The 26396-nt window shown below is 43.2% G+C and overlaps 1 protein-coding gene across 2 annotated transcripts in view; it reads left to right on the forward strand.

Annotated features, from left to right (window-relative positions):
* The window catches only part of RNF38 (ring finger protein 38), a 202739-nt gene that overhangs the window by 175038 nt on the left and 1305 nt on the right, over nt 1-26396 (forward strand). Inside the window, exons 6-12 of one of the 2 annotated variants that reach the window (XM_065406164.1) lie at nt 2960-3130; nt 6881-7042; nt 10484-10590; nt 12600-12684; nt 14700-14821; nt 16017-16116; nt 16251-16337. In XM_065406164.1, the coding sequence (XP_065262236.1) occupies nt 2960-3130; nt 6881-7042; nt 10484-10590; nt 12600-12684; nt 14700-14821; nt 16017-16116; nt 16251-16316 (813 nt within the window). In that variant the 3' untranslated portion in view covers nt 16317-16337. Of the gene's footprint in view, nt 1-2959; nt 3131-6880; nt 7043-10483; nt 10591-12599; nt 12685-14699; nt 14822-16016; nt 16117-16250; nt 16338-26396 lie in introns of those variants that run through there. The other variant, XM_065406165.1, reaches the window with a different exon arrangement.

The following is a 26396-nucleotide window of genomic DNA, read 5'->3' on the forward strand; positions in this document are numbered from 1 at the left end:
TAGCCATCTGTTTCTTGTTTTATACATAGATTGTAAACTCCTTGGGGCAGGGACTTCTGTGTTAGGTGCTGTACAAACACAAAGGGGTCCTGGTCATTGACGAGACCTTCCGAGCACTATAGTAATACAAATAATTAGTAGTAGTAATAGAGTGAGGTTGATTACACCTCCAGTACTGGCATTTGCTCATCAGTGACATCTCTTTACCATCTGCAGAGTCAGTATTGTCAATATATACAGTGTGTTGGATGTTGACAACACTCCTGGGCCTACGGAGGTGGAAGTGTGTTGGAGGCAATGTACTGAGCCATTGGGACAGGGTCATGGCACCTTCTAGCAGTCCCCCTCTAATCAGTAAAGGCAGTGGTGATTGTTTTGCGCATATTTGTATTGAGGCAGAACTGTCCGTCACACAGCACTTACTCACTGCTGTCCTGAAAACCTGGTTTTCCCCATTCTTAGGTTCTCCTTCATGACCTTGCCTGCACAGAGCCATGCTGCAGGAGTTGTGTGCCTCACCATGGCACCTTTTTAAAAAGTAGTTGGCAGTTCAGGGTGTATATGTGCTCCTTTAGCCTTGTATTCTATTGTGCAGGGGTATGAATACTGCATCCCTTTCAAGCAGTCCCTCAGTTCCTCTCCAGAGCATTCATAAAATGTAGTAAAAATTGTATGTAAAAGTAGAAGGGTTTTTTTGGTAGTTTTAAAAACTTTCTAGTTTTGATTTTATTGCAATTTTCTTTTTCTGACTATGGCCCCTATTAACATAACAGCACAGCACCTCAAATCTTGAATGTATTTATCTTCACAATACCTCTGTGAAGTAGAGTAGTACGATCATCCCCATTGTACAGATGGGGGAACTGAGGCACAGAGAAGCTAAATGCCATGCCCAAGGTCATGCAGGAAGTCTGCTTCCTGTATGTTTCCGAAGTTCCAGACTAGTGCCCCAGTCCCTAACCACCAATCATCTTTCTCTGGGACAACCCTTCTTCCAGCAGAAAGATTGGATTTTGTACCCAGCACCCAAACTGCTTCACTTGACAACATGACGGGATTCTAGGTCAAGGTTACTTTCTTCTGTTGGAGTGTGAAGAGTCCAGACCCCTTTCACTAGGAAGTGTTATGCTTCTAAGTGCAATTGGTGTTGAAGAGACTTCCTCTTATTTGATGTCTTGGCAACAGTTATGGCTATTTCTGCATACAATGTTTCTAAGAAAGGGGTGGCTTTTTCCATTCCCTGGTGTAACAAGTTAAAGGATCTTACAATCGTGACGCTTCCCATCTGGAAGCCTGCTGATCCCTGTGACTTGAATTTGGTTTCCATTAAAATTACCAAGAGTCTTTCTGAGTCCATAGGATCTTGCTCTTTCTACCCCTTTCCCCCTTGTTTTAGGACTATCTGCTCAGCCAGGAGAGTCTTGGAGCTGGATTCTGATGGTAGTCCTACCCTATAGAATCTTCTTGTCTGTCTCAAGGCCTGTATTTTTCCAATGCCCCATAACCATACTGAGGGAAGTGAAGTCCCTTCCTGTGGATATCAAAATTTCTGTCCCTCCTTAGGAAGCCTAGCAGTCCGTGGCCTCTGGAAAGCTAAAGATTAGGCCATCTCAACTGAAGGACTGTCTCAAGTGCATAAAACTGTGCATGTGCTCTTGTTAAAAGTTGGCCTACAGCTTGTACCTGATTTCCCAGGGCTCATTCACTAGGGAGTTTGGCTGCTTCAGTGGCAAGTATCCACAATATGCCCTTAACAGAAACCTTATGGGATTCCTCTCTGAAATTGGTTCCACGCCTTCACAAATGGAGATTCTCTCAATCCTGTGTCCAGAGCAGATGCTTGTTTTGGGAGGGGGCAGGGCTTTGATTGTCGTTCAGTTAGCGGTGCTCCTTAGCCCGCCTCCTTAGAACTCTCTGAAAAATTCAGGGGAAAAGGAAAACTTTGGACTATTTTTTTTTTTCCATTTTAAGATGAACTGTAGAGCTGGTTAAACTTTTTCAAATTTTGAAATTTCCATTGTTTAAAAAAAAATTGAAATTTCCATGAAATGTTTTCCTTTCCTCAACCTGCTTCCCTTCTCCAGAGGGCATACTACCTAGTGTCCTGTAGCGTGTCCTGGGCAGGCAATTTCAAAGGAGAGAAGAGGGGCAACCTTCTACAGAGCTTAGGGTGTGTTCCCTCCACAGAGCCACAGTGACACTTTCCTCTCCTATGCTTCAGAAGTTAAGGATTCTGGAGGTAGAGAAGAACTGAGCAATGCTTGGGGTTGGAATATTTATACCTAGAACTTGAGACAAGTTGCTGCTCAATTGTTATAGCTGTGTTGATCCCAGGATATTTGAGTGTAGTAATACTTTCTATGGGACCAACTTCTGTGGTGAGAAAAACAAGCTTTCGAGCCTACACAGAGCTCTTCTTCGGGTGATCTAAGGAGAAGCTCTCTGTAAGTTCGAAAGTTTGTCTCTTTCACCAACAGAAGTTGGTCTAATAAAAGAAATTACCTCACCCATCTTGTCTGTCCAAGTTACTGCTTAAAATGGTTGTGTAACCATGTAGTTAGGCATGTGGTTCTGAGGAGGCAATACGTATGGAGAATAGAAGCTACTGGGGTAAGTAACCACTACCCCTTCTTGTATTTCAGTCAGAAGTCCTGCCTGATCCTGCGAGATGCGGAGCACCTTCAACTCCCCTTACCTTCATCTGAAGTGAAGGGTACTCAGCACCTTTCAGGTTTTGCCTGTGATATCAAAGCTCTGAAATAAATCTCAGTTCTTGAGTGGAAGCATCTCTTTTACCACATTAGGGTTATATAAAAAATCAATGCATTCTGAGGCAAGTGGTACATTTCCTTTGAATGCCACTTCTAGTGAACAACGAAACTATTATAAATTAAAGGAATATTCAGGTTAGAAGCAGAATTGTAAAATTGTAAATGTGGTCTCTTCTTTTCTTTTACAGATGCTTCAGGCATGCTCAGTCCAACACTTACCAGTACCGTACGCAGCATTCCCACCCCTTATTTCTAGTGATCCATTTCTTTTGCATCCTCCTCACCTCTCTCCACACCATCCTCCTCACCTGCCACCGCCAGGCCAGTTTGTTCCCTTCCAAACACAACAGTCACGGTCGGTAAGTATCCTATTTTACTAACTAACTTTCCTAGAATATTTGCTGTCATCATTCAGCTGGCTTTATGGTCGGGGAAAGTGGGTGCACCTGACACTCAGTAACTCTTACAGGTTTTGGATGCCATGGCAGAGCTTCCCAAGCAAAAGTCCATGGCCCATAAGAATCTGATACAAGAAATTACAATCACCTTTGTCTTATTAGTATTTCCCAGGCCACATACTCTCTTGTTCCTCCTCTGCTCCTGTCAGTAGAGCCTAAAGTAATGTTCACCTTTTTCATATATTTCCTACTGCTTCTGCAGTTGTTTTTTCTCTCCTGGGAGCAGAAGGAAAAGTCTAGTGGTCTTGGTGGAACAAAATCACAGGTTGCTTCCTAGAAAGAAGTAGGAGAATGTGAGGAGTAAATTGTCCTTTCTCCTCTCCTTGCCCCCATCCAGTTACCTCAGACAGATATTTTTTAAATTGCGAATTTTGACGGAACAAAGGAGAAAAGCATAGTGCCTTGTGTCCTTGAAAATGCATTCCAGACAACCTAGATATTTTTTGGAGAAGGTTATGGAGCCCTTCCACTCAGGGAAAGCTTAGTGGAGGGGGTAACAGCTCCGCGATAGGGGTCCATACAGAAGTGGAGCTTAGGTGACTTTATTTTACATATTTCACCTAACAAAAAGTGAGACTTCATAATCCCCATTTATTATCTCTTTGGAGACTGTGGACAGGCATCTGTATCCTCCTAAATGTATGTTTGGCTGGCACTTTAGAAGATGCCAATATCTGATTCATACATACATACAAAGGGGCAGTTTCAATATGATTAAATGCTCAGGCCTATGCATGCCCCTTATGGCTGAACCTCTGAGTCAGGTGTGGTGTTACACTAAGATCAGGTGACTCCAGTATGGTGGGGGTTGACCCCTCCTATGCCAGGCCCACAGGGTTACAATGATGAGTGCCATAGAAATGCCTACAGTTTAAAGTTTTGTTCAGCAGAACAGGGGACAGAATTTCCCATTCCTTTTGTTTCCACCCAGTGGTTTCCTCTGCTGTGTTTCGTGAAGTGGGTGGCGCTATCTACTTGCAACCAGGAAGTAAAGGGGCTGTTAGTGAGACAGTAGGGGGTTAAGAATTTTAAAAATTTTGAAACGGAGATTGATCTTCTTTTTTTTTTTTTTTTTTTAAATGGAGATATCCCATCTCCTAGAACTGGAAGGGACCTTGAAAGGTCATCGAGTCCAGCCCCCTGCCTTCACTAGCAGGACCAAGTACTGATTTTGCCCCAGATCCCCAAGTGGCCCCCTCAAGGATTGAACTCTCAACCCTGGGTTTAGCAGGCCAATGCTCAAACCACTGTAATAAAGTAATATATAATATAGCAATGCTTTAGATTAGCATATCTAGTCTCAACCGCTGTTATACGCTATTTATGAATTCCTCCTAAAATTGTCTTTTGGGCTGGAACTTATGATGCTGCTTCTCTGCCCAGAAATAATTTAAAACAGAACTGAAAATATGTTGAATTTAGTACCAGAGTGTTTGTGGGGGGATGGGTAAAGTGAGGGTTGCCTCCTACTCTCTACTGTTTCACTTATGGTCCTTTACTTTGCTGTTGGTGCCAGAGAGAGATCCACCTGAGCAGATTTATTGCCCTTTTATAGGCAAATGATTGACTGGCTTCTGAGGTTAAATGCAGCAAAGTATCATTGCAGAGCTAATATTAGCATCTTTCTAATGAAATAGTGTCACAAACAAAGCTCACCATTGTGAGGATTGCTGACTGTTGTGATAGAACTTATGTACAGTCATTGGGTGTAATAACCTGGGCACCCCAAGGAAGGATTGTGGTGCTCAAGTGCAAGAGGGGAGCGGAAACCTCTTATTTAACAGGTGATCTCTCTGTCACTAGGTAAAGAGTGTTTTTAAAATGTCTTGTGTAAAAGCGATACATGATTGACATGGCTATGAAAGCAACCAAAAGAAGGCAGAAGCTCAGTACAGTGTATCCATACCCTGCGTTTTAGTGGCAGGGGGAGCAGGCTTTGGTGGAGGAGGCATGGAGGGAGGATAACAGTTCTTACTTCACGTGCAAACAATGAGCGTTCCCATAGGAAACATTTTTAACTTGCTCAGGCACCTAGTGGAAGCTGAAGGCACCTGGAAATATGTAGGTAATGGATTCTATAAGGAAATAGTAGAGAACTGGAACCATTTTCGGGATAATCTGTGGATTAGGCACTTCTTTGTACTAGATACTGCTCACCAATATGTAGCCTACTGATTCAGAGGATCAGTATTAAAGTACTCCTGGATTCCAGTAGTGATTTTACTTAAGTATCTAAAATAAACAGATTTTATCTGGCCCCCATAGCGCCTCCCACTCTTCAGTGTATTTATTGTCACAGGCTCCCCATGAGATATGGGGAAGTGCAGTCATTCCCATTTTATAGATAGGGAGCCAAAGCACATGGAGACAGTGACTTCCCCCAGGTCCTATAGGGTCTCTGTTGGAGCAAAGAATTGACCATGGGTCTCGTGAGTCCCAAGCTCGCATCGTGAACATCTATCCACTCTAAGTCCTCTTACTGCCGTGGAATATTTTATTGAAGAACTTGCATTGACTGATATGTTTGTGTATTTCTGTGTACCCTTGTGATTTTCTGTGTACCCTCGTGATCATCTCTGGTTGCTGATTTCAAGGGGTTATTTTTACTATAGACCGGGGTTCCCACCTATTTACCATTGTGGGCTGCATATGCAGCTCTCTGTGTTGTATGCCGCATCCACACAATATATATACTACTTGTATGGCCCTGAGGATGTCACATGGGCCGCAGCTGTGTGCTGATTGTGCCGCAGTTGAGAACCATTGCTATAGACTGTGGCCAGAAGGACAAAAGAACTCTGAGCCTCTTGCTAAAAGTCTTTCATTTGACGTTTCACAGCTAGCTTCATTCTAGTGCATGAGGAGAGCAGGCTGCTGCTCATATTCTTAGGGAATTACAGTAACTTCCATGTTTAATTTCCAGTTTGCAAATGTCCTGGCCTCTGAGTGTGACTAGCTGGGAAATGTTGCTATATACTAGATCAGGGGTTCCCAAACTGTGGGTACGTGAGACATCTCGGAGGAGGCGGTACATGGGAGACATTGTGTAATGGTGGGTTTTATTAATTTTATTTTTTGCATTTTCATAATAGGCTATTCAGACAAAGCTTAAAACTCTTGGAATTTGTTACATAAAATATGGTAGTTAATTTACTTCAAGATGTACCTACGAGAACACCGATACAGAGACGCTGACATACATAGTCCTCATCTCCAGTCACCGTACATTTGCTCAGCAACTGTCCATCTAACTGAGCTCAGAACTTAGTTTTTTTCAGTTGTATACGTTGCACTATATCTGTACATAACAGTGAGATAAGGACAGATGGCTAAAGACAGGTAGCATTACGAACAACTCACAAAGTATCAGTGATGAGAAGGGTGTAGGGGCACATGGGCGTTTGGTAGGTCTGAAAGGGGGTATGTCATAAGAAAAGTTTGGGAACCTCGGTACTAGATCCTTATTTAACCCCTTGGGGGATAGAGAAATGGTTGTTTTTCCACTAGTGTTGATGACAGAAGCCATGGATCCAATCAGTTACATTTCTTCTGTAAAAAGATGACAGCAACCAGGGAACACAAAGCTGTAAGTTTCTCATCTGTGGGGAAAAATTAACTATCCTAAATACAGCAAACGCTATTTCTTCCTAGCCACTTCAAAGGATAGAGAACGAAGTAGAACTTCTTGGAGAACACCTTCCGGTAGGAGGTTTTACCTACCCTCCCTCAGCCCATCCACCAACATTGACTCCCTCAGCCCCACTCCAGTTCTTAACGCACGACCCTTTACACCAGGAGGTGTCCTTTGGAGTAGTAAGTATTGCTTTCAGCACTTCCCTCTTCCTCATGCTATCTTCTCAATTCATCAATACCCTGGCATGGGTTACTATTGTACATCACAACAGTTTTATTAAAAAAACATCACTGAGTAGAATTTTGTTAGAGGCTGTCACTGCATAATGAAATTTGTTTAATCTCCATGTCTAAACAAGTCAAAGGTAATTTATTAGTGACATCATTTAATGGTTTCTGATAAACATTCCCTGTAGAGAGCCTGTCATGCCAGTTGCTTAAAAAAGGTTTTCTGTTCCAGCACAATCTGCTACTTCTACAACAGAAACTATACAACCATAGTGTTGAAATGCTGCACTTGTTTTGTAATGAATTTCTATGACACTTAAGGCATGTCTGCACTGCAGTTGGGAGTGGGCTTCCCAGCTCGGCTAGACCGACACATGCCAACATGCTTAAATGGCAGTGCAGTTGGAGTAGTCTGGGCAACGGCTCAGACTCGCTGCCCGAATACGTACCCAGGTGCTCCAGATGGATTTGTACTCTGAGGGCTAACCTGAGCTGTTGCGTGTGCTGCCGTGGTTACATTGCTATTTTTAGCATGTTAGCTCAAGTAGAACTAGCCTGTGTCTATCTGCCTGAGCTGGGAAGCACACTCCCAGCTGCAGTGAAGACATGCCCTGATTGGTTCCGTTGGGTATGGACCGGTTCTACAGCAGGGTGCACACACACAACATTTTTCAAGTTAAATCATGTTGCTAGTTCATTACTTCCCATTTTATCCTCTTGAATTGCTGCTGCTAGTCATTTTATGCTTGTTTCTTTCGTTTTCTGGTTGTTAGGTAAAATCTGAAATTCTTTAAAGATTTTTTTTTTCCCTGCTAAGAAGTTTCACGCTTAAAATGCTTACCTATACTGAAAAAGGCAAGTCCATGGCCTCGCTAATATCTTTATTCTGAGACCAAGTCAAACACGAAATTGATAAGCAAATAGTCCATGCTACATGCACAACCACTCCCATCTTCCAATACGTCTAACATCCAGCAGTTAAGAGAGCTGAAATGCTTTGGCCAAGTTTATACTCCTCTGTCAGGGTTTGTAGTCTGAAGTCAATTGGAGTTGTGTTCTTAAGTCACGTAGATGCTTTTGAAAACCCTGCTCTTGGTTGCCTAAAATGGGCTTAGTAGCCTAATTTTACTAATTTTGAAAGTGTGAACTTTTTATACACAAAGGCCAAAATCACTTTGTTAATGTATTGAAAGTGTAAATAATTTTTCACTGTTAGCATTGAGCAGTTTTGTTTTGAAATAACATTGAATAAAAACACAATTTTAACCCCCTGATCCCGCAACCACATCTGCACATATTTATTTTTAAGCACATAAGTAGTTTTATTGAAATCAAAGGACTATTCATTAAAGTTACATATTTTTGTAAGTTTGCAGCATCAGGGCCTTCATTTTCAGTATCTTTTTTACCTGTAGTGCCTTGATTTAATTTGCTCCACCCTGTTGCCCATCCTACTAGTTTGTGTGTGTTGGGGGGGGAAATAGGGTTTTCTCAAGTACAAAGTTCAGCTTTTAAAAGTTGAGAAGGGATGGGAGCAGGGTGAGTGTTTTCAGTTTAGCAAATTATAGAAGTATCAGTTCTCCATGAGACTTTAGATTTGTTGATTTGTACTATTTGGGACAGGGAAGAGTAATCTTTGAAGCTTTATGAAAAATGATCAATGACTCCTAAACATTAAAATTTATCCTGTATTTTTCATACTGATTTATTGAAAAGTTAGTTTGATGCTACTTATGTGAAATAGAAAAGAAAATGAAATATTAAAAAGTAATTAGTCAATGGTGAATGGCTCCATTTCTGATTTTCTTGTATGCTTGACTTAGAAATGAGAGTAAATGAAGAGACACACAACCCATTTTGATAGTGTTGGTACTTGTAATTGGTACTAGGGAATAAAATTAAAGCTTATTGTTTTGGAGTAGAAGTTAAGTTTTTTTAAGGTGAAGTGTTTGTGGGAAAGAATGAGAGTGCTATTAAGTGTCAGTGTGTCAATTTATTGTCCTAAATTCTGGGTTTTATGTATTCATATATATTTATATAATTTGTTTGAAATAATTTCTCAATTAAAAAAAGAGGAGGATCAGGTATTTTTAGGGGCCTTCTACTAATTGTAGTTCATTTTCATGGATGGCACAAACATGAAGAATGACTGACAAGGTGCCACCAAAATCCTTCAGTGATCTTTCCCGTCAATAAATAAATTATTCAGTACTCTTTTAAATGTCACTTCAAAATAAGTGGCAAAATTTTACCATGTTTGCCCCATTTTCATAGGCAGAGTAAGAAATGTTAGCACAAGGATACCGAGGACTAGTTTACTCCCATTCCCATTTGGGAATAAACTATAGTGTAAGTAGGGGCCTACTAAATTCATGGCCGTGAAAAACACGTTGCCACTGACTGTGAAATCTGATCTCCCCCGTGAAATCTGGCTATTGTAGGGGAAGGGCAGGGCTCCAGCTGCTAGTCCTGGCCAGGCTGGGGAGGGACAGGACTTCCTCTTCCCCTGCAGGGGCTGCTTCAAGAGCTGGGTCAGACCCACCTCTGGGAAACTGCCTGCAGGAAACTCTGCAGCTGCTGGCTGGGATAGCCCCTGACCCGGGCAGGAGGCTGTGGGTCGAGCTGTCACACCCCTTCCCCCCCACCTCTGGAGAGGCTGCAGCTCCAGCTGTCAGCCCCCAACTGGTAACCTGCCCCTCACTTCTGCTGGCGGTGGCACTGCTTTAGAGCTTGGCACCCAGCAGGCTGCCCAGCTATGAAGGCAGTGCCCCTGACAGCAGCAGGGTTGGGAATCCCACGACCTCCCTACCTCCTTTTGGGTAGGAACGCCCATGGTTACAACACTGAAACACTGAAGTTGACTATTTTTAAAATGCTATGACTGTGAAATTAATCAAAATGGACTGTGAATTTGATTGGGCCTAACTGTAAGGAACCTCTATACTAGTATAGCTGTGTACACACTAAGGTTTGTGCCAGGGTAACCATATCAGTAGGTCATAAGATCACAACTCTAACCAAGTTTCAGAGGAGTAGCTGTGTGAGTCTGTATCAGCAAAAACAGCGAGGAGTTCTTGTGGCACCTTAGAGACAAATCAAAATAGTTACACTAGTGCTAACCCGGTTTTTAGACCAGACCTTAGAAGGATTTTAAAGGCTACTGTATTTTCATGGGTTTCCTGTGTACGTTGTATATCTCAGCCATTTCACACCAAATGCTCGAAGCTGCATAATTAGGAATCCTTGTCTTAATAAAATTGTGTTTAAATAAACATTTTAATTTTATTTGTTAATGCATTTTAAAAATCAGTTCTAATAGTCCAAATTTCAGTTAATTTAAATATACTAGTAAACTGTGCAAGAAAATACTGAAGCTTTTCTTCCTCCTCACAGCCTTATCCACCCTTTATGCCTCGAAGACTCACAGGGCGCAGTAGATACCGATCCCAGCAGCCAATACCACCACCCCCTTATCATCCCAGCCTGTTACCATATGTGCTGTAAGTTTTTTGTGCAGCTTTTTGTAGCTTGTTAAATAACGTTTTTAATGTACTTTCATTTTTAAATGATCCATTTAACATAGGCCTTATTCTGTCCTAAGCCCAACACTGTAGAGCCTGTTCCCTTTCAGGCATAGCACATAGCGACACCTGTCATTAGTTTGCCTCAGCATTCCCATGGGAAGGGGCTTCTTTCAGTTGCCTTTAACTTTCTTACATGTTTACCTTTCATATCCAAATTTCCCACATTTGGGCTTTGCCCACAAGCAGAAACAGTTGAGCCACTTTCAAGGATGAACAGAGTCAAACACTTGCTATTATATTTTTTTTAAGCGTTTGCATCCTCTTGTGAACAGCGCTAGCGCTTCAACAAGCAAATGGTAGAAATGTGAAATTGGGCAGGGACATATTCCCAGAGTCACTCGTGGGCCTCTTCCTGATCCTGTGGAAGGCTATTGAGAGTTGGTCCACCTGTAACAGTATATAAAATATACTTGCATGCTAGGCTTTTGTACTTATTTTTTGTTATGCGGGTACAGGTTACGTTCTGAAATGTCCTTACAATGGGATAAAAACTGAAGAGTTTATACTCCATTCAAATCCAACAGTCTTTATTCAGGGATAAGTTGCTTTACTTAGTTTGAAACTGTTTTATTGAAAAATAATGGAACACTATGTGCTGTTACTTTTCTTATTGACTGAACTGCTAATCTGTTGTAGATGCTGAATTTCTGTCCTGCTTCCAATCAGCCATTTCTTTAAGAGGGTGGGGAAGAAACAAAATTCAGGGATTATGATGGGCCTAAAAAACCGGGTAGGGCCCCTTTCTGCTGGAATCGGGTGGACGAAAAGATTCCACGTGCTTTGTTTGTTCTGTGGATACTGCATCTATTTTTGAGCTGAACATAAAATGCTTGGAAAGAGAAGATGAATATTTGTATTCCTCCCTGTATCTGAAAGACAGCACTGAAAAAGAGCTCATTGAGTTTCAAGTCTTTTGTTGGATTCCCAAACCTCCAGTTTCTTTCACTGTGTGCACTCTGCAGTTGCAGACTCTGCTAAATTACATTTGAATAAATGATCCAATGAACTTGCAAAGCTTTAGATCACACGTTCTTGTCAGAATTTCCCCAGATGCCCTGCCCTCCTGACTTCCCCATCACTGGTGACTTAGCAAAGTTGAGCGATTGCTGTAGTGTGAGCCCAATGAGACCAAATTTACAGTGCCCTAGAAATCTTAACTTGTGACTTTCCCTACTCTCTGCTGTACGTTTTAAACTATAAACATGAATAGTTTAAATTTTCAGCATATATATTGCTTGTTTTTAATTAAAAAAGAAAAAATTAAGAACCGAAAAATTGGCACCCCACGCTTGATCTCGTTTCTCAGATGCAGAAACCCCTCTGTTTTCTCCTGGCTAAGTTCCTGTAATATACACATGTATAGGTGAATGTGCAGTGGGATCTACTCTCAAAATGTGCAATTGGACCATCTTGCGCACTTAATTACATGTATTTGTCTATTGGAGAACTTAGGTTTTTTGCATTGCAGAGCCACCTCAAGTTTGGGGTAACTTGTCTTTGGTCATTTTTTTGTTCTATTTTAAAAGCCGAACAGATTGAAGCCAGAAGTTCTGTTCTGAATTTTAGTTATCAATGCAATGATGCTAGTTTCTATGGGAACATTGACTCGTAGGTATCTGAGACATAACCTTATAAATAGCAATTGAAAATACTCTACTGTCTCTCTCATGTGCCATGTCTTGGACTTTCCTGTGAGAACCTTAACTGTTGAATAGCCTGGATTCTGAATTTTAATCCTTTACTTTAATGCATTAATTTAATATTTCCATTTAATTTCTAAAGCATATTCATTTTAATAAGTGAACAAAATTGCAGGTGGAGAACATTGGGCATAACTTTGCTGCAAAAAAGCAAAAGCGTATTGTTTTGGCCAACTGTTTAATTTTATGAATAATAAATCCTATCCCTGATTGTTCTTCCTGCAGATCAATGCTTCCAGTGCCACCTGCAGTTGGACCAGCTTTCAGCTTCGAGTTGGATGTGGAAGATGGAGAGGTGGAAAACTATGAGGTTGGTTTATGAAGTGCAAATATGTTTGGGAAAAAGTAGTTAACTTAAATGATGAATTTATACTGACTACCATCTTTCCCTCAATCCTTTTTTGGCCTTCTAAATAAATGTAATGTCTGTATGTCTGAAAATAGAATCTAGAAACACTATTTTATGCCTGTTGTATTGGATGTTAAAAACTAAGTTGTTACACTTTTATTTTGTTCATATTTATTTTCAGAACCCTCCCAGATTACTAATCATTAATTGCTCCGTTTTTCATTCTAGATTTCACTTTTTTCTTGCATTTTAATTGATTTTTAAATACTTTACAGAAGTAAGTCTTGTGCAAATAATGTCATGTAGTGCATTTTACATGACTTGCTAATTGATGTTAGCTTTACACGCTAATGCTACTATTATAAGATGAATTCAGCTGAATGTGAAACATAATGCTTACAAACTTCCGTCATGCACTTTGTTGCCTTAATGTTAAGGGTACTGTCATACGTAACAAGTATTGGAAAAAACACATACCAAGGAAGTTACAGGTTCAAAATCCTAACCTTTGAAATATGGAAATAAGGTATAAAAGTTGTGAACTGGAAGAGTATATACATATGCAAATACCATTTCAGTTGATGCATTCTCTAATACAAATATTGAAGTGAAAATAAAGCAGTAAACCATCTTAGGGTGTGCTCTTAGATGGCTTATTGGTTCAGGATGTTACCAATGCACAACCTAATGTACAACTTGAAGTAGCTTGTTGCTATTAGAGTACAGCTTCATTCTTTTTAAAACCATTCTTCTATCTCAGTCCCGGCACTTGGGTTATATAGTTCCTCCCAGCTAGCAGATGGACAGTGATCTGTCTTGAGCTTTTCTTTTCTCTTCCCTCCCCTCTCCCCCAGTTCCCTGAGCTTAGAAACTCACTTCTCCCTTTTTCTGTTCCCCAGGAACCTCACTGCCTTATTAGTAACAGATAGTGGCCAGACAGCTGCTTTAAGTTTTCAGCTACTTATTGAAACAGTCAGGCTGCAGCTCTAGTGGGGGTTTTTGTTTGCTGTTTTTTTTTTTTTTTCCCCCAACGGAAAAAGGGCAGCTGTGCTGAGAGGGAGAAATGAGAGGGCAGTTAAAAGTTGTTTTCCCTTCCTCTGCCTCTCCTTTCCCTTGATCCATCGCCTTGATTCTGCGTCCTTGCAATGGTGCGGTATTTCCAGTGTGATATGGGCAAGCTCCACTGAAGCAGTTGCCATGCCAGTTAAGACAGTAGGCTGGGCTCAGGAGATCCAGATTCAGCTTTCACTTCTGCCACATGCTCCCTTTGTGAATTTGAGCAACTCACCTAATTTCTCTGTGCCTCAGTTACCCTGTTTCTGAAGCTGTTGGCTGCTTCCTCAACTCACAAGGGTATTGAGGATAAATCATTTACATGGGAGAAGTGAAGTGTTTTGATATCGTGCTCCATAGCGAAGCCTGTACATGAATAAAAATATTCTACTACTGAAAGAGTCTGCCCAGTTCAGTGTGATTTCGTCATTCCTTGGAAGCTCTCAGCACGTAATCTCTCCATACCTGAACTCAGCTAGGCAAGAAGTGGGAGCCAGAGGTGTTGTCCCTTTAAACTATAGGTCAACCAGGCAGCAATATGCAGTCAGGTTGGGCAACTGTTTCCTCTGATTATTCATGCTATTATTTCAGCTTTTTTCTGTCTAAAACCAAAATATTTATCATGCTGTGAGTGCAGCTGCAGGATGGATTAAGAACTGAGTCATGAAGATTTAGATAACCTGAACAGAGCTTTCTTATACAGTTCAAAAAGTACTTACCTGAGATCAAACTCTGAAAGGAATGTTTTCCAAGAGCCTGTAATTGTGAGGGAAGGGGAGATAAAGATTCTCAATCCCTCTTGCTAGAACTATATGGTGGGATAGTGATAACATTTTATGTCAAAAAAAAAATTGCAGTTGTAGGGGAGCTGGAGCTCCTTTGAACAATGAGTTTTTAAAAAGCACAAACTCCACTTTCTGCAGGCGCTGTTGAATTTGGCAGAACGATTGGGAGAAGCCAAACCACGAGGACTGACAAAGGCAGACATTGAACAGCTTCCATCTTACAGGTTCAATCCAAACAACCACCAGTCAGAACAGACTTTGTAAGTGCATTGCTTTTGCCTCTCAGTTTAAAATGCATTATAGGTAATTTTGATCCTTCTAGGTTGGAGTCCATATTTGCCAGTATTGTAACACAAGTGCTCAAAATGCACATCAAACGGTATGTGCCTTTTTAAATTTTCCAGCCCAGATAATAATTACCCTGACTTTGAAAGCTCATACATTCCTACTTGAAATTTGGGATGTTTTAAGGTTTAAAATGATGAGTAGGTAAACTTGGAACAGTTTTTAAAAGTTGTCCAGTTATTTATTCAGTTTGCTACATTAAAGGGACATCGTCAACTTGAAATTTACCCTATATCAAAAGTGGTTTCAGGCACTGTCCCTACCTCTGAAAGCCCTGGCCAGTTTTTGTGGTTTACACATTTTCCTATTAATCTGTTTATCTGTTCTATTTGGAAGACCACACAAACAAAAGGAGAAAATGATTATACCTGGGAGGCAGTGAAAGTGACCATACACAAAGTGCTGTCAGATATATAAAGTAAACAAACTGGAAGAAAAAAAAGGCCTTTTTTCAGACTTCTAGTTACAACAGTCTTAGGTATTACTTGTAACGAGAAGTAGGGAATAGATTTTCAGGTGGAAATGTGATTGTTTTTTGCTTTAAGTTGACGATGTTTCAACCATGATGAATCTGTTTGAAGAAAACATGACTGAACAGAAATATAAATTAAAGGGGGAATTTCTAAAAAGAAGTAATCTGATCCAAAGTTCACACTTTTTTGAGAAGGGAAAAAAAAGTGGCAACTCATAATTAGCCTTTTTATATATGTTCCTATAAAAAAAAAATTATCCTAATATTAAAACTGAATGAAAAGTACTTATGGGGTTTGCATTGACTAATCTTCAGCAGCTCATTGCAAACTTTAATATTCTTATGATTTACTGTAACAAAATCTTGCTTGTGCTATTGATTGGGGTGGTGAAGATCCTGTGTGGTAGGAGCATTAGCCCTTCCCTATGCTGAGGTTTGAAGCCAAGGTAAGCGGCATTGGAGCAGCTGTGTTTACACTGGCACAGCCGCTCTACACGAGAGGTTTGTACTCATGCCGCTCCATGTAGCTACTCCTACTAAAAACCCCATTGCAAGCACAATCTATAAGTTGTCTATAGAATGCCAATTTGTTGTTGTTGAATAGCAAATAACTTCAAACTCTGCAATCTTTTTTTTAGGTGCGTAGTATGCATGTGTGATTTTGAGTCAAGGCAGCTACTTAGAGTCTTACCTTGTAACCACGAGTTCCATGCCAAGTGTGTCGATAAATGGCTTAAGGTAAAAAAAAAAAAAAAAAAAAAAAAAAAATCTGTTTCAGTGAGAATTTATAATGGCCTAGTTTGTAGTTGTATTTATTTTCAGTTGCATTTCATCTCTTGTTTCATCTCTTATTTTTCCTTTCTGATATTTAGGCTACAAAAGCCAACAGACTGAAAGTGCTGCCTCCTTTTCCAATAGCATTATTTTCTAGTAGTTGATGAAGGGAGATTATGTGAAATCTATATCAAAACTAGTGTCATTAAAAAGCTGACATGAAGAGAATTATCTTGACCAACAAATTTAGTTCATTTTCAGTTAGACATAACCATGCCTGTATTAATATAATTTTATGATAAAGTAGGAAAGTTCAAAGTAGAGTATGAGATTTGTGAGTGGTCTGAATACTGCTTATGTCTCTTGCTTAAGCAGGAATTGATATTAACGGAAAGTGAAACTATCAAAAATCTTTCTAGCTCTTTATATAAATGTAAAGTCTGGGGGCAGGGAGAAAAATATATAACTGGTCAAATTTCTCACAAAATTAAGGCTTTACACATGAAATAAGATATATATTTTTCAAAACAAGTTATTTTAAAAAATATGAAGAATCTAAAATCAGGACAACACCATAAGATCAGAGGTTAGGACAACACCATACAGAAGGTGAAAAGTGCAGGGTACAATTAGTTAGGTAGAAGATGATATACAGAGACAGATCTCTGCAAGCTGCATTATCCAGACCTACTGCCAGCAAGGTATTGTTTCCCATCTTGTCTCACATTTTTAGTACTTTGTTCTATTCTGATTCATTTATTCTCTATTTTAATCTTTTCCATAATAGATCTCTGGTTACAGCAACCCAATGAAAGAGAGAGAGAAATATGAAATAATCATTAGAGAATAGTACAGCCACTGTCTTAACATTGTATCTGTTTTAAGATGCATTTTCTTAAAAACATGGCATTCTTCTAGATCAGGGGTCTCAAACACGCGGGCCGCGGGCCGCAGGCTCTTGTGTGTGGCCCGCCAAGCTCCCCCCCCCCGCCGCTCCCTGCCTACCCGTGGGATTGCCTCCTGATGCTGCAAGCGCCGCGCTGCTCTCTGAAGCAGCCGGCAGCACGCCCCTTCGGGCCGGGGGGAGGGGGAAGGAGGCAGCGGGCTCCGGCATTGCCTCCTGCCAGGCACCGCCCCCCACAGCTCCCATTGGCCGGAAACAGGGAACCGCGGCCAATGGGAGCTTCGTGGGAGGTACCTAGAAGAGCGGCAAGAGCTGCACAAGCAGGGAAGCCTGAGCCCCTCCCCCTCCCCCAGGGGCTGCAGGGACACGGTTCCAGCTGCTTCCTAGAACGGAGCAGCAGGGAGCCGGGGCCATGGCAGGCAGGGAGCCTGCCCTGGCCCCAGTGAGCGTCGCTGCCACCCCGGAGCCGCTCTAGATAAGCGGCACCAGGCTGGAGCTCACACCCTGAACCCCTCCTGCACCCCCAACTCCCTGCCCTGAGCCCCCGCCACATCCCACACCCTTCTTGCACCCCCAACTCCCTGCCCTGAGCCCCCTGCCACATCCCGCACCCCTCCTGCACTCCCTGCCCTGAGCCACCTGCTGCACCCTGCACCCCAACCCCCTGCCGCACCCCTCTTGTACCCTACACACCAACTCCCTGCCCTGAGCACCCTGCACACCTCCTGCACCTCAACTCCCTGCCCTCAGCCCCCGCTGCACCCTGCACCTTTTCTGCACCCCCTGGGGGCAGCGTTGGGGTGGGGACTTCAGGGAAGGGATTGGAATGGGGCAGGGAAGGGGTGGGAAGAGGTGGGGCAGGGGCGGGGCCTAATTGGAAGGGGTGGAGTGGGGGCGGGGCCAGAGACAGCGGGGGGGGGGGTTCAGTGATGCGGCCCTTGGGCCAATGCACTAGTCCTCATGCAGCCCTCGGGGTCATCTGAGTTTGAGACCCCTCTTATAGATCATACACAGCCTAACATAGACGGAGAGAGTACTACATTGGTAGGCTTCTGAGGGTCAAGAAAATAGCTGCTTTATCATGCTTACTGCAGAATATCTTTAATGTGGTAGTCAGTAATAGTCTAGTTGATGAATATACCTTCTCTTGGGTAGTGAGTTCAATACTAAACAAATGTGCATGAATAAAAGACTGGGATTTAGAGGCATGCTACTAGATCAGATACTCATGCTCTGAGATTGTGGAATGGGTGCCCTACATTAAATTTAGGGCCAAACGTAACTTCAGGTAGTCTAAAGCTTGTACAAAACCTAAGACCAGTAAAAATGTTTCCATATATTAATTTAAATTTCCAGTGGAAACCATTTGTATGCAATAGATGTTCTGCAATATTCTGAACCCAAACATTGCAGCATTATGATAGTGTCAGAGAACTAGAAACTGAAGTATAAATGACTGATGTTTTTAGTAGCAAACTGAGAAAAATGTAAAGAATAAGGGTTATGCCTACACCAGATGTTTTTACTCAGGCTATGTCTACACTTGCAGATGTAGAGCCCTCAGAGACAGCAGCAGGGAAAGCGCTGTTGTGTGTTCACACTGTCAGCTGCAAGTACAGTGGCGTGGCCACATTAGCAGCTCTTGCAATGCCACAAAGAGCAGTGCATTGTGGTAGCTATCCCAGTGTGCAAGTGGCTGCAGCGTGCTTTGGAAGGGGTTTGCAATGCCTAATGGGGCAGGCACAGCATCACATGATGCAGGTTTCCCAATCCCATTGTTCCAGGGCATCCTACTAGATTGTCAGCTTCTTTTCAAATGGGGAGGTGGAGTGTGTTGCGTGTATGTGGGGGGAGAGACAGTGTGTTTTGGGGGCAGAGTGTGTCAGCATGCTGTCTTGTAAGTTCAGACAGCGGCAGGGGGAAGGGGAAAACCCCGACATCAGCCCCCACCCTCCACCCCTCCCTCTCTCTCTCTCGCACACACGCCTGTCTCTGCAGCAGCAGCATTCCACAGTAATGGTTTGCTTTGTGTCCCAGAGCAGATAAGCATGCAGGCTGTCAGAAACGGAGCTTTGAAAGGGGATATCCGCATGCCTGCAGCCGAGTTCAAAACAATGACACGAGTGGCCACTTGACTTCAAGGGATTATGGGACATTTCCGGAGGCCAATCACAGCGCAGTAATGCAACACGTCATCCACACTGACATCCCAGCGCTTCAGCCAGGACGCAGCAAGCTCTATGCTTCTCGTGGAGGTGGATTACCAGGGGCGCTCCAGCGCGGAGTCCAGGCGCTCTAAGTGCCTTGCCAGTGTGGAAACCTCAGGAGTTAGGGCGCCCGGGGCTGATTCAATGCACTCTAACTTGCAAGTGTAGACAAGGTCTCAGTGATTGACAATTAACTGGAGATACTTAACATGTTTGTAAGGGCACTCCCCATACAGTCCATCCCACTCTTACCAGTCCCATGCATTTGTAGCCTGGGCCAAATGTGTGGGAGGTGTCCACACTAGCCTTTGCAAATCTGTTAAGTACTTCAAGTGAGTTGGCAATTCAAAAGTCTAGTGAAGACAAAACCCTAAGAAAACAGTATAGTGAAAAATCAGATTTTGAAAATGTTTCCAGTAGCAATGATCTAAGGTGATTTATTTACTATAGATAGGGCCCTACCAAATTCGCGGCCGTGAAAAACGTGTCACAGACCGTGAAATCTGGTCTCGCCCTGTGAAATCTGGTCTTTTGTGGGCTCTTACCCTATATTATACAGATTTCAGGTGGGAGACCAGTGTTTCTCAAATTGGGGGTCCTGATGCAAAAGGGAGTCGCAGGGCGGGTCACAGGGTTATTGGAGGGAGGGTAGTGGTACTGCTACTCTTACTTCTGCGCTGCTGGTGGCGCTGCTTTCAGAGCTGGGCAACTGGAGAGTGGTGGCTGCTGGTTGGGACCCCATCTCTGAAGGCTGAGCCGCCGCCAGCAGCCGCACAGAAGTAAGGGTGGCATGCCCTGCCAGCAGCCACCGCTCGCCAGCTGCCCACCTCTGAAGGCAGCAGCACCACCACCACCCGCAGTGCAGAAGTAAGGGTAGCAGTACCGCAACCCCCCCTCCCCCCCCAACAATAAACTTGTGATCCCCCGGCCCCTCCCACAACTCCTTTTTGGGTCAGGATCCCTACATTTACAACACTGTGAAATTTCAGATTTAAGTAGCTGAAATCATGAAATTTACAATTTTAAAAATCCAATGACCAAAAATGGACCAAAGTGGACAGTGAATTTGGTAGGGCCCTAACTATAGATAAGGGGATTTGATGATGGTGTTCCTTAAACAACTTAAAAATCACTTCAATAGCAACTTTTGTACCTATTTTTGTTACTGGTAACATCTCAAGGTTGGTCTACATGAGAAAAATGTTCCTAGTCAGTGTCGGTTAGGGCTGTGATTTTTTTTTTTTAACCAGTCGTTCTACTGGTATAGGGATTATACAATTATACTGGTATAAAGATGTCTTGTACCATTATAGTTCGTCGCTTCCCAAACTGGAATAAGCTCTACCAGTGGTATAAGCACTTTTATGCCAGTATAATTGCATCGACATAGGGTGGAGGGATGTTGCCGCTTTAACTATTCCAATATAGTTAAAGCAGAAAACCTTTCTAGGGTAGAGAAGCCCCCAGGAAGAGATCAAAAATTAAATATTTTCCTTTTATCCATTTTATATTCTGTGCATTTGACAGCTTTCTTTGTATGTTGTCAGTTTCACTGTATTCTTTGAGTGATGGTCCCTATTGTATGCCACTGAGGGTTATATGCATGCACTTGGAGCCAGAGATTTTGAAACTAGTAGTGTCGGTTGGTCCGCACATGCACCCTTGCTCTGCCTCATGGTTTCGTCCAAGGTGATAAAGGGCAGAGCGGACCGACCGCGCCCTCCGTTCCCTCTCACCACCACATGGTTTGAGTCGGAGCCTCTACTGTTCTCTCGTCTCTTGTGACACACTTTACTAAAAAAAAAAAGGTTTATTCCTGTGTATAGTTAGTATTTTGTTATTTTTTTGTAGTAATTTTAGTGTTAGTAGTAGTCGTTTTTAGGATGTTAAGGACTTTGGGGCGCTGTTTTACCAGTTGCCCCCCAGTCCCCATGCCTGGGTACTGGACTATGCCGAAGACACCGAGGTTCAAGATCTGCACCTCCTGCCTTAACTCACTTTCAACCAGTGATGAGCACCAGTGCTGCCTTTACTGCTTGGGAGAAGCTCCCATTGCATACAGGTGCAGTATCTGCTTCTCCTTCCCAAGCCATACCCAGGAAGGCTGGGCTCTCTGCCTCAAGAAGCACCTCACGGAGGTTGTCATCAGGCTGCAGTTGGATCCAGGCTAGGGAACACCACCTCCCCCTCCATAGACTGAGCAATCTGGGAGTGCACCTCCTACCGCAGAGCACAATTCCATGCTGAGGCCTAGCCATGAGGCAAGGAAGCATGCGCATAAGAATGGCAGCCTTTCTCCAGGTCCAAGAAGGATACTGCTCTGTTCACCAGTTCCAGCTGTGCAGAACTGGCATGTTCCAAGGCTCAAGCACAATAAGAAGCCGCACAGAACGTCTGATCTGCCCACCGAGCTGCAAACTCCTTCCAGGTCAGCACCGCCAAAGTCAAGGGAGCCTTCGGTTCCTAGGCAATTCTCCTTTTCAGTGCCCGTTCTGGCTCTGGTTCCGACTGCAGAGAGCGTGTCACTGACACAGGGAAGACTCTTATGAACTCTTGCCTTGGCAGAGGTGAGGTCTCCATTCCCTCCTAGGAGAGTATGCTTCCCCACGTTAGACTTGCCTCTTTCGGGCCATGTTCCCGCCTGCTCCCCAACGACTCCCGTGGTTCCAACAGCACCATCATTTGAACCGGGCTCTAACTTCTCTGCATCAGAGAACTCGGGACAGAAAGCAGGGTCCGCCCCTCCTCTATCATCAGTATGCCTACCCTAAGGTCCTGCCGACTCAATGGCAATACCCTCCCTTTGCCAAGCCCTGGCGTTGCTGGTATCCCACTCCTAGGGACTGTACATAGCAACTACCGGATCCGCCTGTTGGCCATACTGGGGGTCGTGGCCACAGTATCTGCCATTGGAATCTTCCCGCTCTGCTTGTGAGGAGTCTCCAATCTCGCCCCTTTGACTATCATCGAGCAGGTGTTCAGAACCACTGTTGGAGGATGCACCACTTAGTCCGACTCCAATGGTACTGACTGAACTGGAGCAATTCCCCTCGTCATCCCCGGATGCCATGGTGTCTTCGACTCCCTCTTTGCTGCCAATTTCAAGAACTGCTGCGATTGCCCTCCACATCCCACTGGAGGAAGTACAAGACCAGCATCACCAGCTTCTTGACATCGTACACACCTCAGTACTGGCCAGAGTGGCTCTACCGATCAGTGATTCCATTTTTCAACCAGAACAGACTGTATGGAACACTCCAGCTAGCTGCAAACCCACTCCCAAGGGGCGGAAAAGAGGTACTATGTGCCTCTGAAGGGGTCTGAGTTTTTCTTCTCTCGCCCCTTAGTCAAATTCCCTTATTATTCAGGCAGCAATGGAACAGGCTCAGCAGCAACACCCATGCTCCACCCTGGCAGACAAGAAGGGCAAGCGACTGGACCTTCTGGGTTGTAAAGTCTTCTCCTCTGTCAGCACACAATTTCGCATTTCCAATTACTTGGCTCTGTTCACCAAGTACTACTTCCTTACCTACAGCAAGCTGGTGGATTTCACAGACAAACTGCCCCTGCAGGATCTAGCTGGCTTCCAGTCTATCCTACAGGAGGGGAAATTGGTTGCGAGAACAACACTCCAGGCTGCAGTGGATGTGGTGGATACTTCTTCGTGCACAATGGCTACAGGGATCGTCATGCGTAGGGAGTCGTGGCTACGTTTGTCCAGGTTCCCGAGGGAAGTCTAGACCACCGTAGAGGATCTACCTTTCATTGAATCTCGTCTCTTCAATCAGAAGACTGAGTGACTCCCTCAAAGACTCCAGCGCCACTCTGCGATCGCTGGGTATCTACACACCAGCACCCAAACGCAAATTTTACTGCTCACCTCTGACGCAGCGATTTAGAGCTTCCCAATTCTTCCACCAGCAGCCTTATGAGTCTCCTTGCAAATGGCAGAAGACCCAATGAGCTGTCGTCCTGGTTCATCTTCACAACCTTCAGCGTCTCATACTCAGTCTTTGCAGAAGCATTATTTCAGAGTGCAACCAGAGAGCCATCAACTACCCTGTCTCACATTGTGCCCTCAACCCACCCCCTTCGGGGGCATCTAGCACTTTTTTTTTTTTTTTTTTTACCAGCTTGGAGTGTGATAACAGACAAGTGGGTCCTGGATGTCATTCAACATGGCTATACAATTGAGTTCACAACACTACCTCACCCACGTCCTCTGCCCCAGCCCCGCCTCAGGAACCATTTTCACACAGTATCCTTGCCCAGGAAGTGGACTCCCTACTGCAAAGAGGAGCAATAGAACCTACAATGTATCAGGGCGGTGGTCCCTAAGAAGAAGGGTGGGTGGAGGCTGATCTTAGACCTCGACCATCTCAACCATTTCATATGCAAGCCAAAGTTTCGTATGGTCACCCTAGCAGCCAGCATGCCTTTCTAAGAAGGAGGCATGTGGTGTATGGCTCTTGATATGCGAAACGCTTTCATGTGATTATCCATCCTTCCCACAGTTGTTTCCTAGATTCACAGATAGCCTTCATCACTTCCAGTACATCTACTGTTTGGACCCACCACTGCTCCACAGGTTTTCACCAAGGTTTTCTCAGTAGTGGCGGCCCATGCCCGGTGCTAAGGGGTCCTTACATTCCCTTTTCTTGACGATTGGCTGCTGGCAGTGAGATTAAAAAAGAGAAGCTTGAGCCTTGACGTCCATGCTGCTCACACTCCTCTCCTCCCTGGGGATGAGTGTACATGTCAATAAATCAACTTTGGATTCCACACATTTCCTAGAATTCATTGGGCCCACATCAACGCGTTCTCAGCACGTGCCTCCCTGCCATAGGACCGGTTCCAGACCCTACAAGAGTTAATTTCCATGGTGCTCTCCAGCCTTTCTGTTCCGGCCAGGACTTGCCTTTCTGTTCTTGGCCACATGGTGGCTTGCACATATGTGACTGCCTTGGCCCATCTCTCCTTTGGCTGCCTACAACCATGGCTTCAGAGTCTGTTCCCCCACGTGCCACACCATGGACTTTCTGCTATCTGTTCCCAACAATATCTCTGCCCTCCAGTGGTGGACGGACTCAGGCCAGGTCTACACCGGGATGGTTCTTTCAGGCCTCTCCATGAACAGTGATCATCATGGATGTGTTGCTCGTCGGATGGGGCGCCCACCTGGATGAGCGCATTGATTCAGGGGACCTGGATTGCTCAGGAATGTCAGATTCACATCAACATCCTGGACCTTCGCGAAGCATTCCTCTGATCCATCTATTCCAGTCACGTTCTCATCATGTTGGACAACACCACCACAGTTTACTACATCACCAAGCAAGGCACGAGGTCGCCTGCGCTTTGCGTGGAGGCTGTTTGTCTTTGGGATTGAAAAACCCAACCTGAGTGCACTTGGATGGCTCAGAAATCAGAAGACAATGAAAAGGAACCCAAATTATTTTTTCCAAATCCCATGATTTTTAAGCCACTCATAGGGTTTTTTTTTTAGGCCTGATTCCTGATTGTTGAACACTTGGGTTTGGCAATACTGTGTGTTATATTTTTTTAAATCCCAAACCATAAGTAAATAGTTGTAATCCATCTTGTTTCTGGTGACATTATTAAAACCTCTCCGTTTTTGCTATAAGGCTTTCACAAAAAGCCCCTAGGTAGAACTACTCAGTTTTAACTAAATGGTATTTAGAAGATCTCATTAGAAAGTTTCTTTAGAATACTTTTGAGGAAGGTTACAGTACATCATCTAATGGTAAGTGTATGCTTATGTTTAAGAAAATTAATTTGCTTCAAGTAACTGCACATTAAGTGAAGTTTCCATTCATGACCTGCACTTCAGTATGCACCTCCAGTTCCTACTTAAACCATTGAGAGTGATGTTCAGATAAGGAGAAGGGGACCAAATTCCATGAAATACAGCAGAATGCAATGCATTTAACTGATTCATTATGGTAGAGAATCCTAAAACATGGGAAAATGCTCTACTGCTAAAATTTATAGAACTGTTAATATAGCATTATAGGAACATGAATAATTTGATTTATGTTGATATTACGATGTTAGTTATTGTTTATTTAGTCTGGTTTTGTGGATTAGTTTTCTATAATTTGCTTTCAGTAAACTACAATGTATTGATACTACCACTAGATGTCATATTTAATACTACAGATAGCAAACATTGAAATATAATCTTGAGGAGTATATCTGTGTTGTTCAGCTCTTGAACAGTATAATCTAGGAAACGACAGTTTTATCCTAAAAATTATATGGATTAGTTGCATTATGTCTAGAATAGAAGGGTGCAGAACAGATACTTGCTCTACTACGCTTAAAACCTATCTTGACATAGCTGTGTCAGTCAAGGTTGTAAAAAAAACACCTCCCTAGTGACAGCGATGCCAGCCAAAGCCCCCAATATAGAGACAGATGCCAGCACAAAACTTAAAAGGGGAGGTGGTGTTCCCACACTGACAGGAAAAACTCCTCTGTTGGTATAGGCTGCATCTATACTAGGGTACTGGGCTGACATAGGCTCTGCAGTGTACACATAGCCAAAGGTAAGGTGATTGAATTCCCTCAAATGGTTATGAAACCATAATGATACAGGAAGAAGTGCACTTGGGTTTTGTGTCTTCAGTTTGCAGCACTGTTTTTCTCATTTCCTCCTAAAATGTCAATGACACTTTGATGCAAGAAGCTCTAGGACAATAATGGTTACTTATATATATTTTTTCTCTACATCACATTTGTATGTTCATTTTTGGTTGCACTAAGAAACGGGAACATTTTTCTACTAATTGTGAAAATACTCAAAACTTGGCCACTTTATAGACATTATTGAAAGTCCAACAGTTCACTAATCATCAGCGCTGTTGCTTTGATTCAAACCTTAGTGCACCCATCTAAATAGTTCAAATTGCAAATATCAAATTGGAGGAGAGTCTGGGAGTCTAATTTCCTTTTTGGGGAAGATTTTAATTGTAAAGGTTATCTGCAGAGTATTTTTGCAATATTGGCTTGCCTCTTTGTAAAGGGAGCTTGAAAGTGTTTATCCCTTCATTGTTAACATTTCTTAAGCAGTATCAGGAATGCGAGTCTCATCTTCCCTGATTTTGCTGGGG

Source organism: Emys orbicularis, chromosome 6 (genome assembly GCF_028017835.1).
Source record: "Emys orbicularis isolate rEmyOrb1 chromosome 6, rEmyOrb1.hap1, whole genome shotgun sequence".
Classification (NCBI taxonomy): Eukaryota; Metazoa; Chordata; order Testudines; family Emydidae; genus Emys; species Emys orbicularis.